Source organism: Emydura macquarii, unplaced genomic scaffold (genome assembly GCF_026122565.2).
Source record: "Emydura macquarii macquarii isolate MOO-44397 ecotype Brisbane River unplaced genomic scaffold, CSIRO-AGI_Emac_v2 contig_2636, whole genome shotgun sequence".
Lineage (NCBI taxonomy): Eukaryota > Metazoa > Chordata > Testudines > Chelidae > Emydura > Emydura macquarii.
The window spans coordinates 20,160,876-20,180,085 of record NW_027132773.1 but is presented as its reverse complement, the minus strand read 5'-3'; the positions used below and the strand labels follow the sequence as shown (position 1 = coordinate 20,180,085).

General features: G+C 42.4%; 1 protein-coding gene across 1 annotated transcript in view; it reads right to left on the bottom strand.

Annotated features, from left to right (window-relative positions):
- Nucleotides 1–308: 308 nt before the first annotated feature.
- Nucleotides 309–19,210, bottom strand: part of CFTR (CF transmembrane conductance regulator) — a 126,993-nt gene continuing 108,091 nt past the window's right edge. Inside the window, exons 24-27 of the mRNA XM_067564253.1 lie at nucleotides 18,248–18,337; nucleotides 8,081–8,253; nucleotides 4,500–4,605; nucleotides 309–515 (exon numbers count right to left, since the gene is read on the bottom strand). Of these exons, the coding sequence (XP_067420354.1) occupies nucleotides 309–515; nucleotides 4,500–4,605; nucleotides 8,081–8,253; nucleotides 18,248–18,337 (576 nt within the window). The remainder of the gene's footprint in view (nucleotides 516–4,499; nucleotides 4,606–8,080; nucleotides 8,254–18,247; nucleotides 18,338–19,210) is intronic.

Sequence of the window (19,210 nt, the reverse complement as noted above, 5' to 3'; positions counted from 1 at the left end):
CTACCTCTGCCGATCATCTAGTTTTGTACCAGAGTAAAGCAGCTATTACAAGGAAGACTGGCTTACCAGAACAAGTGGTAAATCTTCAAGGATATGTAATGCCTCACACACAGTTTACCACTGGAGGGAAACCGCTTCCATAAATGTCATTTAGTGCACTGTGTTTAGTGCCTCCTGAAAGTTTGAATCTGTGCTTGTTCTTGCAATTTCAGTGGTGTTAGTCAGGCTTCTCCTGTTTTTGAGGTACGGTACTGTATTCGCCCAAACTCCACCAGTTAACTCATAAGAGGAAGCATTTCCACGCATTCTCACAGCCTTGTCTCTTGCACTTCTTCCTCTGTCTCTTCCTGCAAGGCAACGATTTTGGGTCTAGACTTGCGCTTGCTTGAGTTCCTGCGATGTAGTGGGAATAGCTTGAGACGATCAGAATAGCTGATAGCCTGCCTGAAGGAATTCTTTTCATTCAGCAGCTTCTGGATCGACTCGTATTGCCGCACTTTATTCTCTTCTATTACCTAATTAAACATGTTCGATCAATTAGACCTATATGAATAGTGCTTATAGAATTCAGTTAACTAAATAAACTAACAGGCTGGCACAGAATGATAGGAGGGAGAACTTCAAGGACGTACATTGGGAAAAGAGCAAAATGCTGTTTCTACATAGTTGGAAATGTCAAATGACTCTGGCTAATTTTCATTACAAACCAGAAAAGGGGGTTTAAATTATGATGTTTGGGAAAAGTTCCTGGTGCTCAGTTTAAAAAATGTTCCTATTTTTTTTTTCTTTTTAGCTCATCTTAAAGGCTTGACCTAAATCTCCAAATTATTTTTGTTTTATTGGCATTGTTGAGAAGTGCCTTCTGGTATTTTGGTAGGGTCTGGAGGAATCCAAGTGGAGTTCATGAGGGAATTACAAAGAGTTATATTATAAAGAGCATCATCGTATAATAAATCCACTCTAAAGGAGGCAAGGAAGGGGTTAGCCAGGGTTTATTAAAGCAGGGATATAAAAAAAAAAAAAAGTAGGGGAGGGTTGGTGGAAGGGAACCAAGGGGGAGGGCTTTCCCTCCTCAAATTCAAGCTGGATTTACACTACAAGGACTATACCAAAATAGCTATGTCAGCATAGCTAAACCAGCTTAACCCTGTAGTGTAGAAACAGCCTACACCAATGGAAGGGGTTTTTCCATTGGTGTAGGAATGCCACCTCTCTGACGGAAGCATTCTTCTGTTGACATAGCTGTATCTAGACTGAGAGTTTGGTTGCATCTATCACACCCCTGACCAATGCAGGTATATCAGTTTCACTTGCAAATGTAGATTAAGCCTCCAGCTCGGAAGCAAGGAGGAACTGACTTTATGCTGTTTAAAAGAGACTTTTTAAGTTAAAGATTGTTTGCCATTCTGCTATTCTTTCTTTGCTGTTTTTCTGGGGTATTTTGGACTTGGCTGAAGAAAGCCCCAGTCCTCTTATGGGTTTGTCTAGATGTAAACCAAAACAGCAACACAGCAGCATGGCTACAGCTGAGCTGCTGTAGCGCTTCGTGAAGACGCTACCTATGCCAATGGGAGGGGTTCTCCTGTTGGTGTAGGTACTCCACCTCCCTGAGAGGCAGTAGCTAGGTTGACAGGAGAATTCTCCCGTTAAACTAGCACTGTCTAGACAGGGGTTAGGTTGGTTTAGCTGCGTTACAGGGGAATGGATTTTTCACACCCCTGAGTGGCGTTACTTATACCAGTCTAATGTCCTAGCGTAGGTCAGGCTTATGTTGAGACAGGGTGGAGAAATGGGTGTGTGTGTGTGTGTGTTTGTTTCAAAGTGGCAGTATTTTCTCATTTCCCTCCCCTCTTTTCCTCCCCCATTTCCTGCCACTACAGCCTAAGCTACACTCATCCAGAGCTGTTTTTGTCTGTACGCAGAAATGTTTAAAATATTTTAAAATGTTTGTCAGCATAAACTGACCTGCTACTGAATCCAGGGATGAAAGCAGTGCAGGAGACTGGAGATCAGGGCAGGGCCAGGTTAAGTAATAGATACTAAAGACTCTTGTATAGGGCCCTGTCTCCTGGAGTCATGTGATGACATCAGCATCTCTGCCTTTATTTTGAAACGGTTCTGAGTCCTTTTGGTTGTGAAGAAAAGCTAGAAATGCATGACATACTGAGTCTACAAAGATCCTGAGACAATCACACTGAGAGGTGTGAAGTGTTCCATTCATCTCAATGGGGAGTTAACTCATGGCTAGTCTACACTTAAAACTTACAGCGGCACAGCTGTCACGGTACAGCTGTGCCGCTGGAAGTTTTAAGCATAGCCACGTTATGTTGATGGGAGAGAGCTCTCCCGCTGACATAATAAAACCACCTAAACAAGTGACAGTAGCTATGTCAGTGGGAGATGCTCTCCTGCCAACGTAGCACTGTCCACACAAGTGCTTATGCCAGCAAAACTTATGTCGCTCAGGGGTGTGTTTTTTTCATACCCTGGAGTGACAAAAGTTTTGCTGGCATAAGTGCTAGGGTAGTCAAGGCCTCAGAAACCAGCTGCACGGGTGGGTGGGGGGGGGGGTCCTGCCAACACCCTTACCTAAGAAGACAAGAATGTCCATACTGCATCAGATCAATGATCCATCTAGCCCAGTGTCCTGTCTCTGACAGTGGCCAATATCAGATGTGTTTGAGGGAGTGAACAGAACTGGACAATTTCTGGCACTTAGAGGTTTAGGGAAACACGGAGTATGGGACTGCATCCCTGATTAACTTGGTCTTCAGCAGAGGGGTGGGCCATGCTGCCATCACCCCATCCTGCTCTGCTGTAGTGATGTCAGAAGAGGCACGCACACAGAGGGAAACATTTAGGCCTTGTCTACACTAGCACTTACGATGGCAAAACTTTTGTTGCTCAGGGGTGTGAAAAAAACACACCCCAGGCAACATAAGTTTTGCTGGCATAAGTGCTTGTGTGTGCAGCGGAAGAGATGGTCTCTCACCGACCTAGCTACCGCCGCTCGTTTAGGTGGCTTTATTGTGTTGGCGGGAGAGCTCTTGTCCGTCAACATAATGTGGCTATAGAAGTGCTCTCTCAGTGGCTGTGCCGCTGTACATTTTAAGTGTAGATTAGCCCTAAGGCTGAGTCTTCCCTATGCTAGGACAGACCCCAGCCTGCCTGAAGACAGAGAGCATTAGACTGGGACTGGGGGAAGACTAGCCTGCCTAAAGAAGAGTGATGGTAAACCACCTCATTAGCCTAGCAGACAGCTTATGTAGGCAATTCCTGCCATTGTCACCCCAGTGAGGGGCAGGGCACTGGGGTGAGGTGCATGTGGGTGTTACCACAGCACAGTCAGGACCAGCACCTCTGTGAGAGTTTCTTTAGTGCCCCAAATTGCTTTAATCCAGCCCCAGAAGTGGGAAGAGGGAAAATGTGAAGAGGCATGGAGCTGGGAGCAGACTGGTGGCAAGACGAGGGGGCAAAAATATGGTTAGGTGTCTGGTGTACATTGTGTGGGTGATGGTGGTACGTGGGGAACTGGCTGGATCCCTTATCTGTTCATTTCCAGACATTCTCATTTTTTCAATTAAATAGTTCTCAAATGTTTGGAAAGAATGTATATAGTTTTCTGGGTGTTAGGGGAACTCCATTGAAATACACTTTACCTGTGTGTTAGAAGATTTATGCTTGTGAATTAAAATGTACAGAAAGAAAGGACCTTAATGAATCAGGCTCCTCAATGGCCTATGCAAAGAGCTCCGATGAAATATACAGTTCAGTATATAGTATAACAGTAGTAGTTGAAAAGGGTATGTATATCTCATTTATTACATAGTCCACTTTTCAGATTATACTCTTGCTACCCAATTGTATAGCAATGCAACTTTAAAATTGTTATAATGTAAAGAGAAAGCCAGGCACTTGACCAAATGTATGTGGAAGAAAACATTCTGAGCTATCTGCTAGCAAAAGAAATATTGAAACATCCTTGCTGTATGAGAGTCAAGAAAATACACAGGAAAATATCTGATTTTAAGAGCCACTACTCAGCTTTCAGACACAGTTCATCCCATTTTCTGTACTAACCATTGTTATGTACTAAAAAAACATACAACACCTACAGTACTGATATTTCCTTAACAAATGATTAACAGTTTTTAACACAGAAAGGAAATTTCAAGTTGTTTCTGGAGAGAAACACAACAGTCTAACCATTTTAGGCAGGATACTTCCCTAGCAGTTCTCAAGTTGCTCTTCTGCCCATATATCCTCAGACTAATTAAAAACAGGTACAGACACCTGTGTATTTGTTGTAACAATGTAGTATATGGTGACAATTTTCAAGCACTTCCAGCCAATTAGAATAAAGAAGGCACCAGGTATCTGAATTGAGCTGAGACAGCAGACATGGTTAATCTAACCACAGAAGGGTTACTTAGATATGGGCTTTGCACAATATTTTATCAATTATAAGCAAATCACATTACATAAGATACAATACTCACCAAAAATTGCTGACATTCCAACATTGCTTCTAGTCTGTGTTCTGACAGTATTACTGTACAGTTTGCAAATGCATGCTTGAGTGTTTTTCTAATCACCTGGAAGGTTCTGAAAGATAAAAAATTTTTGGCATGTAGAATGTTCTACAGAAATTGCAGTACCTGTAATTGGCACATCTTATTTAGTTTATCAATGTACAGCCTTTAAAACTTGAGCTACAAAATGTAAAGATTTCAGAATGGCACACAAAATTACACTTCTGTGTAGTGTTTTCATCTGTTACAATTACTCCTACTACAATAAATTGCAATTCTAAAATTAAAGTTGTAAAATTAAAATTATTTGGCACATTTTTAATTCTATATTAATGTATATAGAAATTGACATCCCTTTTAGTAAAAATGCTATCCAGTATTATCATTATTTTGGTAATAGTAATTCTCCTATTTCTCTGCTTTAGCTAGAGATGAGTGGTGTTTAGTTAGGCCTGTGATTTTCACCAGTCATGTATTAACAAATGTGTATATTGTGCTATCAAGAAGTGCCACACTCAGGGTATGTCTCCACTGCAATTAAAAACCTGCATCTGGCCCATGCCGGCTAACTTGAGCTCACACAGGTTGGGCTGCAGGGCTGTTTAATTGCAGTGTCAACGCCTTGGCTAGCCTGGAGTCTAGGACCCTGCAAGGTGGGAGGGTCCCAGAGCTTGGGTTGCAGACCAAGCCAGAATGGCTACACTGCAATTAAGCAAGTTGCAGCCTGAGTCAGCTGGCCCAGGCAAGCTGTGGATGTCTAACTGCAGTGTAGACATACCCTCAGTGGTACTTTTGAGAATTACATCATAACATCACTCAGTGCTGCATGGTGGTGCAGTGGTGCCCACCCCCTTAACACTCATAAATTATGCATCAGGCCCCAAAAGACGCATGAGATTGTCTTAAAAATCATGAATTTTAAAAAAGCAACAATAAATTAATATTCTATGATTCTAATAAATTACCAGAGTTGGAAGGGACCTCAGGAGGTCATCTAGTCCAACCCCCTGCTCAAAGCAGGACTAACCTCAGCTATATCATCCCAGCCAGGGCTTTGTCAAGCCTCAGCTTAAAAACCTCTAAGGATGGAGATTCCACCATCTCCCTAGGTAACCCATTCCAGTGCTTCACCACCCTCCTAGTAAAAACTTTTTCCTAATGTCCAACCTAGACCTCCAGCCCTGCAACTTGAGACCGTTGCTCCTTGTTCTGTCATCTGCCACCACCAAGAACAGCCTAGCCCCATCCTCCCTGGAAACCCCTTTCAGGTAGTTAAAGGCTGCTATCAAATCCCCCCTCACTCTTCTCTTTTGCAGACTAAACAAGCCCAGTTCCCTCAGCCTCTCCTCATAAGTCCTGTGCTCCAGCCCCCTAATCATTTTTGTTGCCCTCCGCTTGACTGTCTCCAACTTGTCAATTTATTGTATATCTCTTCTGGTTCTTGAGCCTTTAGAGTGCACTCAGGTCACATTTTCAAGCTTTACTCATCAAGCTTGAGGGATAGAAACTTCCCTTTCATTTTTAAATGAGAAATTGAGTCTCTCATATAATTCCAAGGCTCCGGAAGCTGGACACAAGAAAATAGCGAGAGACTCAGAATAAAATTGTGAGATTTGGCAACTCTGCATTGATGTTCTTGGTGGAAGAGCTGTTCATCTAAATAGCCTGTGAACTAGTGTTTTCTTTTTTGTAAGCATGTTGGTAAAGCACCTTTGTTCTTTCTCCCCTGATTCCCACATGCTTGGATGGCACTCCCTGTAAACATCTGCAAAGCTACCTCATTGTCCATCTCCAAATTCCAACTCAAAATGCACCGTAGACATGATGCCTACAAAAAACTTGACAATGCTAAGGCTGCTGGTGTGCTGAGATCACAGTTTATCATGCCGACCCATATTGTTTCATTGATTCCTTGTACTTCCCCATCAGTCTTTCTATACCCATCTGTTGTCTCTCTTGCTTTATCCTTAGATTGTAGCTCTTTTTGTTCTGTGTTTGTACAGTACCTAGCGCAATGGGGTCCTGGTCCATGACTGAGTTGCCTAGCTACTACAGTAATACAAAAAATAATAATAAGGGTGGTGGAGTTAGCTCTAAACCATGTTTGTATTCAAACATGCTGACAGTTAACATCAGTTTTGACTTATTTAAGGCTCTGGCACCTTGAAAAGGCATCAGAATTAACAAATGTCTTCCAATGTGTAATTTTTCAATGGCCTGCAGTTTTTCTCATTCCATGTTGTCCAGTGGACAACGTCTATCTTTACAAGATGCTGTCTCTTGGACTCCTATGAATTACATCCAAAAATGAGTGCTGTTACAGGAATTGCTACCAGGGAGAGGCACCGCCAATTGAGAAATGGTTTCAGAAGAACGGAAACAATTTGGTCCTTAATAACATATATTACAAAAAAAGATGTATTTTGCATATGCAGTCGCTGCTTTTTAATTTTATTTCACACCAGTAAAAGATACTGTTATACCAGTCAAGTGTCTATACAGTGAATGAATTCACCATAAGAATTCCCTCTCCTTTTTTTATCCCTCACACGAGCCTCAGTGAACGTTTAACCAAATATTGCAGTTTTTGCTTTGGATGCAAGATTGACTGACTAAAAAATTTCAGCCAGAAGAGAGAGTGTTTATTGCTGAGTTATAAAGCTCTAAGCTAGTTCTTTCAAGGCAACTGTCTCATTGTTTCCTTGTGCTCCTTCCCCGCTGTTTGCTGGATCCACCTGTTGACTATAGCCTTACATTTAGATTGTAAACTCTTTGGGGCAGGAATTGTCTCTGTTATATGTTTGTTGAGTGACTGGCTTAATGGGTCCTTGCCCTGCAGGTGGTACAGTGCTGGAAATAATAATAATTAGTCATCATAACAATAATGTGCTCTCGTGTATTAGGCACAAGACTAGCAGCCAGGAATTCCTGGGTTTTTAATCCCAGTTCTGACACTGACTTGCTTTGTGGCCTCCATCAATTCACTTAATCCCTCTGGGTCAAATTCAGACCCCATATAGTTAATGGAGTTGTACTCATGCAGTAGGGATGAATTTGGCCCTCTGTGTTAGGTTATGGGGTAAATTGTGACTTGAATTGTACACCCACACAAGGGAGTAAGTACCCAGACCTTGAGTCTGGTTGTGTAGGTGTAAGTGGGGATACCTGCCTGCTTTGCTCTCTCCTTGGAACACCTGGGCAGAGAAGAGTAGGGAATGGCACTCCTCTTTCTACCCATGCACACTCTGGAAGATAGTTGAGTCCAATGCAGGGATAGTAATTTACCACTGGTTCAGATCAGCAGTAAATTACTAATCTTCCTGGAGCAAAGAGGAAGCAGGGACAGGACTGTCTCTAAGGCACAATGCCCCCAGGGTACCTACGGGGACGATACAGTTTACGTACCATCCCTTGCTCAGAGCTGTACCTGAAGTTGAAATCTAGCCCTAAAAAGAAGTAGAAATAGGACAAAATTACTTCTGTGCTGTGCTGCCTCTCTGACTTTCCTACCTCACACTGGAATATAGTCAAGAATCAGGAAAACTTACATAGGGTCAAGATGAGCACTTGGTTCATCGAGCAGCAGGATTTTAGCTTTACTGAGAACTGATCTGGCGAGACACATCAATTGTTTGTGCCCATGGCTGAGGACATAGCCACCATCTAGAAGAACAAAATCAAGCTGGCCTGGAAAATGCTCTATTACAGACTTCAGTCCAACCTGCAGGAGATAAAAAATCAAAGGAGAAAGCTATGTGACAGGAATTGGTACTGCTGGCTCTTTGTTATAGCAACCTATCCTTTTAACCCCTCTGCCTTTTGGTTCTGAGACTGAACAGAAAATGGGATCTGAAGAAATGAGAATCCTTGATATAAAATTATCTATAACAAAGAGTTGTAAGATATGAAAGATCATACATTTCTGATTTGGACAGAACACTGGGTTTTATGTCAGAACATTGAGAGTTAAAGCTGTTTGCTTATAACACATAATGAGACTTGGTGTTTTGACCAAAAGGTTCTGAGTTAGCAGTCTAAAAAGAAAGCAGTTCATTTTATTCCGTGGTGATATGCGTCATCAGTAGTGCTAAGGGAAGATGTTTCCAAAAGAAATCAGGGCTCCTTGGTTACCAGGAGAAGAAATCTTACATAGCACACTACACCAGCAGAGAAAATAACACAGGTCTCCAGAGCAGTGTAACCATGGCTTTGAGACCACTTCCATCCATTTCTTCCTTTGTCTGAAAGATGACAAGAACACTGTACACCTCAATTTCTGTGCACTTAGTAAAATACTCCTGGTGTCATCATTTGCTCTCAGACACTACAGAACTTGGCGCAAATGTGAGAAGAATTTGCTCTAGGTAAAAGTGTTCCATCAAACTGGAATTCAAGGGAAACTGAAATGCTTTCTGCTTGTATTTTGAGATGGTTCTTTATGCCTTTGAGTTAGGTGCATTCTGTTTATCACTATGAAATGCTTTGGCACGTTTCCCCAAAATGTATAAACTCACTATGATCTTTGGCCTGAACAACCTTTCATTGGCATCGTCAGAAAAATCTTTACCTTACCAACTGCTCTTGTAAATTCCAAAACTCAGCAATGTGCATGGTATATATTGCTATAAGATATGCAACAACTTAACTTACAAGAAAACTGAAAATAGTGATTATAAAGGCATAAATTGGTTTCACAAGTGTCATTTGTAATTTTGCAACTAATGATCATTCTGTATCACAATGCAGGAAGAATTCCATATCCACTTCCTTTTCACCTCAGTACAGGAGCTCTAATAAAGCAGAATACCTGAGACCAGGGGCTGAAGTTCCGAAGAAGTCACTTTGTTTTTTGCTTTGTTTTTCTTAAGCAGTGTACCAGCTGTGTGCAGGCCACTGATCACTCCTTTACTCCTCAGCTATCTGTTCACTCACTGAGCCAAGTGATACAAGTATGCAACAAACAGCCCCTAGAACGGAGGCTTTCCTTTTAAAACCATGTCTGCACTAGTCATGAGGCCAAATTCTGCTGTGATGTACAGTTTTTGCAGCCCTATTGATTTTGCTGTGACTCAGAGCAAAATTTGGCCTAGGGAGTCCGCATGGCATTGTAACATGCTATTGCTGAAATATTGTGCTAGCACCATGATAAAGTGTTCAAGCTTAGTCATTCCACACTTTGACCTTGAACCACAAAAGTATTTAGGTGTCTAAATCTGGGTTTATGTGCCCAAATCCCAGTTCTACATACAAATACAGCTAAACAGTGATTCACAAAATTCCAGGTGAACCCAGCAGGTGCCAAAGTTTTTGCATTTGGATTGGCACCTTAGAATGAGATCCACAAAACCCATCATGCTAAGGGGGGAAGCCAACTAATCTAGCTAAGGGGAGATGCTGATGACAGGAGTGTGTGCTAAACCCTGCCCCTCTCTGAGATATGCAAATTTTCCCAGACATATATGTTTCTGCCTCTGGGCACGCACATTGCTGCCTCCCTCTAGGCACCCCAGCATCTTTCTCCCACTTAAACCCCAGAGCAATTCATAAGTCAAGGGAGACAGTCATTCCACCATCTTACTTGCATGCAGAACCTGATCTGGTAGGCGTGATCAGAGGCTGCCTACCTGATCAGGCCCTCAGGTGAGTTCACACGGGGGGGAAAAGGGTGAGAGGTGGGAAGATTGCAGAAGAGAGAGTGGATCCTGTGCTATGGAGCCATTCTCATGCTTGTGTGCTCATTCTCTTTCTCTTTCTCCCTCTGGCTGAAATGACTCTTTAATTATTTATCCAGAATGCAATAGTTTCAACAGGTGAGACTGAGGGAGACCTACATCAAAATATCCCATAGCCTGATGGGGTAAGCCACGCACATGAGAAATGGCACATCTCAGTTCAAATCCCTTCTCCTCATCAGGTGGAAGGGGGCCTATCCATATGAGTATCCTATCCAAATGTTATGAGGGAGCTACCTACCTCAGATTCTTGCAACAATGCCTTAGATGCATAATGCTAAAGACAGTTCACAGCAGAGAATCGCTAGCAGATTTAGGTGCCTCTCTACAGCCTAGACTTAGATGCATATTTCTGAGAGAGGGGCAAGGTTTAGCACACACTCTGTCATCAGCCTCTCCCATTGGCTAGCTTAGTTGGCTCCCTGCCTTTGCTTGATGGGTTTTGTAGATCTCATTCTAAGGTGGCAATCTCTCCATGTATTGTATAAGGAGATGAGGCGCCCAACTCAGGTTTTGAAAATTGCAGTGAGTTCTAGTGGCAAAAATTAGCTGTCAACTTGATCACAACTTGATGGTGAGTGAACACTGAGTCCAAGTGGACCATGTTCAGGCCTCAATCGTTGAGGCAGCCACGAAAAAATGTGGCCTGAAGGCGGTTGGTGCCTGTCATGGTTGCAACCCTAGGACCCACTGGTGGACACCAGTGGCAAGGGAAGTTGTCAAGATGAAGATGAATTCCTTCTGATAAATGCTCATGAATTGGACTCCAGATACAACTGAGAGATACTGGTGGGCTAGGAGGGCTGCAGCTGTGATGGTCATTGAAGCAAAAGCGAGAGACTGGAGGGAGTTTGGAAAGATCATGGAGAATGATTACCGGACAGCCTCAAAGGTGTTCTGCCAAACCATTCATTGCCTTAGAAGGGGTCAGCGGGATGTTGCCCAGGCTATTCTCAGCAAGGATGGTGAAACATGAACCTTGACTGAGAAGATGGTTGAGAGGTGGAAGGAGTACTTTGAGGAACTCCTCAACCCGGTGGACATGCCCTCCTTTCAGGAGGCAGTACCAGAAACCCCCGGTGGGATTGGTGAGGTCACTGCACCAGTAAAGTGCCTTTGCAGTGGTAAGGCAGCAGGAGTGGATGAGATTCGCCCGGAGATGTTGAAAACTCTGGACAACAACAAGGTGTCGTGGTTAACACACCTCTTCAATGTTGTGCAGAAGGCGGGTGCGGTACCTTGAGATTGAAAAACCGGGGTGGTGGTCACAATCTTTAAGAAGGGAGACCAGAGGACATGTTCCAGTTACAGGAGGATCACACTTCTCAACCTCCATGGCAAAGCTTATGCCAGGGTATTGGAGAAGAGGATATGCCCATTAGTTGAACCTCGGATTCAGGAGGAAAATGCAGTTTCTGCCCCAGACATGGAAAAATGGACCAACTCTTTGCTCTCTCACAGATACTTGAGGTGTCATGGGAGTTTGCTAACCTGGTCTATCTTTGTTTTGTAGACCTGGAGAAAGTCTATAACCATGTTCCCCAAGATGTCCTCTGGGAAGTGCTGCAGGAGTATGAGATGCCAGTGCCGCTGCTGCACGCTATCCGGTCCCTCTATTCCTAGAGTGAGAGTTGTGTCCACATTCTTGGCATTAAGTTGTGTTCATTCAAGGTGGGTGTTGGACTCCACCAAGGGTACGTCCTGTCTCCACTCCTTTTTGTGATCTTCATGGACAGGATATCAAAGCGCAGCTGAGTTGGGGAGTGTATCTGGTATAGGTACTTGGAAGTGGCATCTCTACTGTTTGCAGATCATAGAATTATAGAAGATTAGGGTTGGACATCAGGAGGTCATCTAGTTCAACTCCCTGCTCAAAGCAGGGCCAACACCAATTAAATCGTCCAAGCCAGGGCTTTGTCAAGCCAAGCCTTAAAAACTTCTAAGGATGGAGATTCCACCACCTCCCTGGGTAACCCATTCCAGTGCTTCACCACTCTCCTAGTGAAAATGTTTTTCCTAATATCCAACATAGACTTTCCCCACTGCAACTTGAGACAACTGCTTCTTGCTCTGTCATCTGCCACCACTGAGAACAGCCTAGTTCCATCCTCCCTGTAACCCCCTTCAGGTAGTTGAAGGCTGCTATCAAATCCCCCCCTCACTCTTCTCTTCTGCAGACTAAACAAGCCTAGTTCACTCAGCCTCTCCTCATAAGTCATGTGCTCCAGCCCCCTAATCATTTTCGTTGTCCTCCACTGGACTCTCTCCAATTTGTCCACATCCTTTCTGTATTGGGGGGCCCAAAACTGGACACTATACACTAAATGTGGTCTCACCAATGCCGAATAGATGGGAATAATCACTTCCCTTGATCTGCTGGCAGTGCTCCTACTAATGCAGCCCAGTATGCCATTAGCCTTCTTGGCAACAAGGGCACACCTGTGACTCATATCCAGCTTCTTGTCCACTGTAACCCCAAGTTTCTTTTCTGCAGAACTGCTGTTTAGTCAGTTGGTTCCAGTCTGTAGCAGTGCATGGGATTCTTCTGTCCTAAGTGCAGGACTCTGCACTTATCTTTGTTGAACCTCATCAGATTTCTTTTGGCCCACTCCTCCAATTTGTCTGGGTCACTCTGTATCCTGTCCCTACCCTCCAGCATATCTACCACTCCCCCAGTTTAGTGTCATCCGCAAACTTGCTGCAGGTGCAATTCACCCCATCATCCAGATCATTAATGAAGATGTTGAACAAAACTGGCCCCAGGACCAACTCTGCTTGTTACCGGCTGCCAGCTAGACATCAAGCCATTGATCACTACTCGTTGAGCCAGATGATCCAGCTAGCTTTCTATCCACCTTACAGTCCATTCATCCAACCAATACTACTTTAACTTGCTGGCAAGAATATTGTGGGAGACAGTATTAAAAGCTTTGTTAAAGTCAAAGTATATCACATCCACCACTTTCCCCACGTCCACAGAGCCAGTCATCTCATCATAGAAGGCAATCAGGTTGGTCAGCATGACCTGCCCTTGGTGAATCCATATTCATTGCTTCTTATCCACCTTTCTCTCCTCCAAGTGCTTCAAAATGGATTCCTTGATGACCTGCTCCATGATTTTTTCAGGGACTGAGGTGAGGCTGACTGGTCTGCAGTTCCCCAGATCCTCCTCCTTCCCTTTTTTAAAGATTGGCACTATACTGGGTTTTTTCCAACCATCCAGAACCTGGCCAATGGCTCTGCAATCACATCAGCCTACTCCCTCAGATTATGATGTCCTTTTTGCTTCTTCAGACTGTGATTTCTGAGGCATACTGGAATGCTTCATTGCTGAGTGTGAAGCGACAGGGATAAGAATCAGCACTTCCAAATCAGAGATCATGGTTCTTTCTTGGAAGAAATTGGAGTGTTCTCCCCAGGTAAAGGGGGAGCAGCTGCCCTTAGTGGAAAAATTTAAGTATCTAGGGGTCTTGTTCACAAGTGATGGTAAGAAGAAGCGGGAGATTGAGCGGTGGATTGGTGTGGTGGCAGGAGTGAGGCAAGCGCTGTAACAATCCGTGGTGATGAAGCGGGAGCTGAGTTTTCGGACGAAGCTCTCAGTTTACAGGTCAATCTACGTCCCCATCCTCACTGTGGCCATGAACTTTGGGTAATGACCAAAAAGATGAGATTGCAGGTACAAGCAGCAGAAATTAGGTTTTTCTGCAGGGTGGCTGGGCTGACTCTCCGAGAAAGGGTGAGTGGCTTGGGAGATTCTCAGAGTAGAGCCACTACTGCTCTGGATTGAGAGGACTCAGCTGAGGTGGTTTGAGCACCTGATAAAGATGGCTCCTGGCAAGCTTCCTTTGGACAAATACCAGGCACATCCTATTGGGAGGAGGCCCTGAGGCCAACCAGGACATGCTGGAGGGATTACATCTCCTGGCTGGCCTGGGAATGCCTAGGAATCCTCCAAAAAGAGCTGGAACCTGTTGCAGAAGAAAGGGAGGTCTGTTCTTCTCTGCTCTCCATGCTGCTGCTGTGACTCTCACCAGGAAAAGTGGCATAAAGGAAAAGAAGAAGAAATAGTAGGAAAAGAAGAAGATATTGACTTCAGCAGTAGCTGCTGAATGTCCACTGCACTCTCCGGCAGCTAAAGTGGAGCATAAGTATTTAACACAGTAATGGGCAAAAATGAACTTTCTTTTTATGCTGTCCTCCCCAAGTCACATCAGCAGTTTGTAGCATTCTCTAACAAATGGGCTTTCAAAAGAGCAGAGTACATACACAATCAGCTCAGTCCTATTTTTAAAAAGTACATAGTGTCATTCTGTAACACTTCTTTTTTACTGCTTTTTTGTTTTGTTTTTGGATTTTGGGTTTTTTTTGCACATGAAAAAAAACCTGAAAAACTGTGGAGTGCAGTCTTTTTCTTAAAGGGACTTTACTGATTTCTTGTGATATGTCCCAGAATGGCCCCTTCTCCCTAACAATGCACACTTTAAAATAAAACTTTTCAGTATTGTGAATACGGCCTTACTCTTTAAATATCTCCTTCTTAGTTTAATACCTAAAGAGAAAATTCTCAACCAAAAAAACATCACTAGAATTTGCTTCTCTATTCAGCAGTGGGAGCAACAGCCCATTACTGCCCAGATGGCTATTGCCTCTCAGCTACACCTGCTTGAAAATGTTCTGTCAAATTTTAGTGACTGGAAATAAAATTTTCATAAAAAGTGTCTGCTTGTCTCAATAAACGTATAAAATAATTTTTAAACAATTTTCTGAAATCAAAAATAATTCATTTTGGACTTTAAAAAATCAATTTTCTATTGAAAATGTTGATAAAAGTGGGTGGGGAAAAACCCATCATTTAGTCAAAATTTTCCACAGGAGGACAAAAAATATTCTGATCAGCTCTACTCTCAACCTACAGCCAATAACCCACTCCCACTTCTCAGCCCTCAGACTTCCACTACAGTCTAGGGGGATGGGAAGGGAATCATCATGGCACTTTCTTCCCTGGGCTGTGGGGGAGAAAAAGAAACAGATCCTCCTGCTGTGGACCTTGTGGGAAGGGAGAGAAAGATATCCAAGCCCTGGATGCAGGAAGCAGACTATGCTCTAATACCAGAGCTGCCATATTTCCAGAGGGAAGAGAACTTTTCTGGTGCTGGTTGTCTGACTCTCATGTCCATTTCCTGGGGTGAATGGTGCAGGGGAGACAATGGCCTTTTGAGCCATTTGAGCGAGCTGACTCGGAAGAAACAAAAAGCCTGATAATGAATGGGGAAGAAAGTAGGGAGAGAATGAGGCAGGGATAAACTGTTGGAAAGGGATATGTAAAGGGGTGTACAGAATCTTCAGGACTTTAGGGGAGCCCTTCCTTGACCACAAAACTCTCTTTCCCCAATTGCCTTGCATGGGAAAGAAAGCTCACAAACCCCAGAGAAGGCATAGGAACAGATTAGTGCCCTAGATCTGAACTGAGGAAGCTTTGGGAATAAAGGCCACATTTATACACCCTAGATTCTGATCAGGACAAGCAGATAAATGGAGCTCCTGAAAAGCGAACTAGCAGGAGTTTGTTGCTGAATCCGCATTAATGAGAACAGGTGATCCTCATCAGCTGATCAGGAGCACATGGGAAGAGCTGGCATCCTCTCTGAGAGGGAGAGAGAGCAAGAGCCAGGACCTAACTCTCCACTGCCTTGCATCTTGTCATCACTTACACCTGTGCAAAGTGAAGTGTCAAGTGTTACCAAAGCTATTTTACAGCCACTCTGATTAAATGACACCTGTGCAGGATTGTGGAGAAGCAAGTCCAAAGTCGCATCAGAGAAAGATTTCCTTATGTTCAGAAAGAGGTTGGTATCTGTCCAGCTTATCTCTGGGCTGTATGATTGCATGTTCCTTTGAGTTTCTAGGTAATTGTTTTGCTGTCTACCCAAAAGTTCAGTGTGACCAGAGAGGTTGGCGACTATTGCCTGGATCCAGAAGCTGGCACCCTTTGAACTGAATCTAAGCAATAGATGTGTAGCTCTCCCCAAGAAAGAGACTCTTAATGTTTGACACAGACTCCTGTGGGTTTTGGAGGTTGCCACGAAAACAAGGGAAGGAAAGACTGGTGTTGATAAAGGTGGAAGAAGACTGTTGGGATAGGTAATGTTGTACCATAAAGTAATTACCCACTAAGACATGCAGATACCAGACAGTGAAAGGTAAGTGCAAAGGTTGTGTTTTGTTTTTTGTTCTAGCATCTTGAAGTATTAGCACTTCTTATCATGATCTGATAAGCATTTTTCAAAAACAGGTGCTGGACTTTTATATGCTCTTATGCACATTATTTATATTTTAATAACCATGCTGGCTTAGGGCATATTTTGATTTCTCTAGTACTGTGATTTTTGCACACTCTAAATAAAACTATAATCATCTGGGACCCAATCCAGCAAGAATTTATGCATGAACACATATATATGCACTACTTACATGCATATATTTAAACGTGCAAGTGTTTGCAGGATAGAGGCTCTGGTTTGCATAATACAAGCATCTGTTTAGTGTGGGAAATTTTGTATTGACTTTTTTCCTTTAAAAACATGGGTTTATATATCCTGGGAGCTTGAAGAAACATTACCAAGTCATCAACTTAGCAAGAAAACCAACAATTTCAATTTCTAGTTTGGTAAAATAAAATCTAAAACTCCACTGCGTTTCTCCCATTCCTATGGGACTTCCTAATCCCATCCCAGAAAGCATCTTTCCATGACATAAAATGCATGTAAGTGTTGGAAGGCGTGATGTCACAAAATGCTACACTCTGGGTAATCTTTAGTAAGTCACAAAGTGCTAGGGAATTGTAATGACTGGTAAACATTTTTTTTTTTATAAACGTTAGTTAAAACTTATTACTGGGCTGAGTGCCCGTCTTCGATTCTGATCCTCAAGGCAGCCTGGTTAGTTGGGGCATGAGGTGTTTATTAGGATGCTTTTCATTTCAACTTTATAGTTCACTCTTAAAGATTCTGGTTGAAAATTATGTCTTCCAGTGACATTTTAATATGATCAGCAAAACATCAGAGTGATAAATGGTGCAATGAATTTTCTAAACTAACTTCCTCATCTGAGTTTCTTGCTGGGTCATCCAGCAGAGCCATATCCTGAAACCTCACCTATGCTAAATAATAGATCAGAGCACTCAGACTGTGTTGTATGCAAGTTTTATTAATGTTTCTCTCTACTTGGCTCTGCCAAAAGCCATTTGTTGGGTAATAAGCAAGGTATTAACCTTTCTATATGTTTTGTTCCCAAGACACTACGTAAATGTAACACAATACAACCACTTGAGCTACATTTTGTTTTATTACAGTTAAGTCATACACTGAACATTAACAGATAGACTTAACACCTACAAACAGTTTTGAACTGCATACAGACAGTCCCAAATCTGAGTATTTTTAGGGGTTTGGGAGGAGAAAGTAGGAGGTTTGGATTATAATGAAAAAAAATAATTGTAGAAGGTGAATGAGTGGAATACTCCAAATCTGTTTAGAATCTCCTTATGGGGGCTGAGCTTTGAAGAATCAAGCATTTCTGAGGGCATAGGCTATTTACATCTTGACTGCAGCTGAATTTCAAGGGGATGTAGTCACTGCTATAAAGATGTATCACCTACTCAGTGCTTCAACTCCAATTTACAAAGGCTGGGCTATATGATGTCAAAGATCTGCCTACAACATGTCTCTGCAAATAACTTCATGTGAAGTCTGTCCACAGACTTTAACCTAGAATTGTTTGATTTATACTTGTCCCAATTAGACAGTGAACTCTTCTGGGCAGGGACAATATTTTTTGTTTGAGCACCGTGTTATCTATGATGCTACATAAATGATATCTTTATAGTTAATGGGCCAAATTCCTTCCCACTGTAACTCTCTTCATTACAGGGGAGTTACACAAATAGTATTGATGAACAACACAAATAATATTGAACAGCTTTACCTCATCTGCAACTTTCCATAATTCTTCATCACTCCATTGTCCATACGGATCCAAGTTTTTCCGAAAAGACCCAGAAAATATAAACACTTTCTGTGGGAGTACAAAATAAATAAGAAATATTTTAAAAACTGCCTGGCATACCAAAAGTGGAGTTGATTTAAAATTGTCAGAAAATGCTGTTTTATTTAAACCAATTTTTTTCTCCACAAAATTGTTTTGACAAATTCATTTTTGAAAGAAAAAAGTTTTGAAAATGTCAAAACATCCCATTTTGACATTTTTGGAACAAAACATTTTTTCCATTTCAAAATGACTTTGTGTTTTGAAATTGACTTAATTTTATATTTGAAAACATTACATAAAATGCTTCAAATCAAAATAAATTCAAAAAAATTATTTTTCAGAACTTCATTGTCCCCTAGAAATTCAGATTTTTAGTCCAGATTTTAGATGAATTTTTTTCAAAATCTTGATTTCCTGTGGGACAGAAAATCCATTTATTGACCAGCCCTACCAAAAGTTACATGAACTTCATAACACTTCCATATGTATCACCACAATCCAGTTCTGTTTTTCAATTTAGTTCCAGTGATACTCAGCACATAGCGAAGTCTGATTCATGAGAGGAAAAGCAATAATTCATGTATTCAGGAGTCGTGCACAATTGACGCTATGGCATTGTCCTGTTTTGTGTGGTGTGTGGAAAGGATGGAGATTTCTTAATCTTGAAAATGATCCTTCTCCCACAGAGATCTGTAGGAGTTTTGCCTTTAACTTCAATGTGGTCAGAAGCAGTTCCCTATTTTTACAGGTATAAGTGGACATCTCTTAGGCTAGGTCTACACCCAAAAGTCAAGTCGACCCAGTTATGTCGCTCAAAAGTGTGAAAAGTTCACACCCCAGAGTGATGTACTTAAACTGACTAACCCCAAGTCTACACAGCACTAGGTTAATGGAAAAATT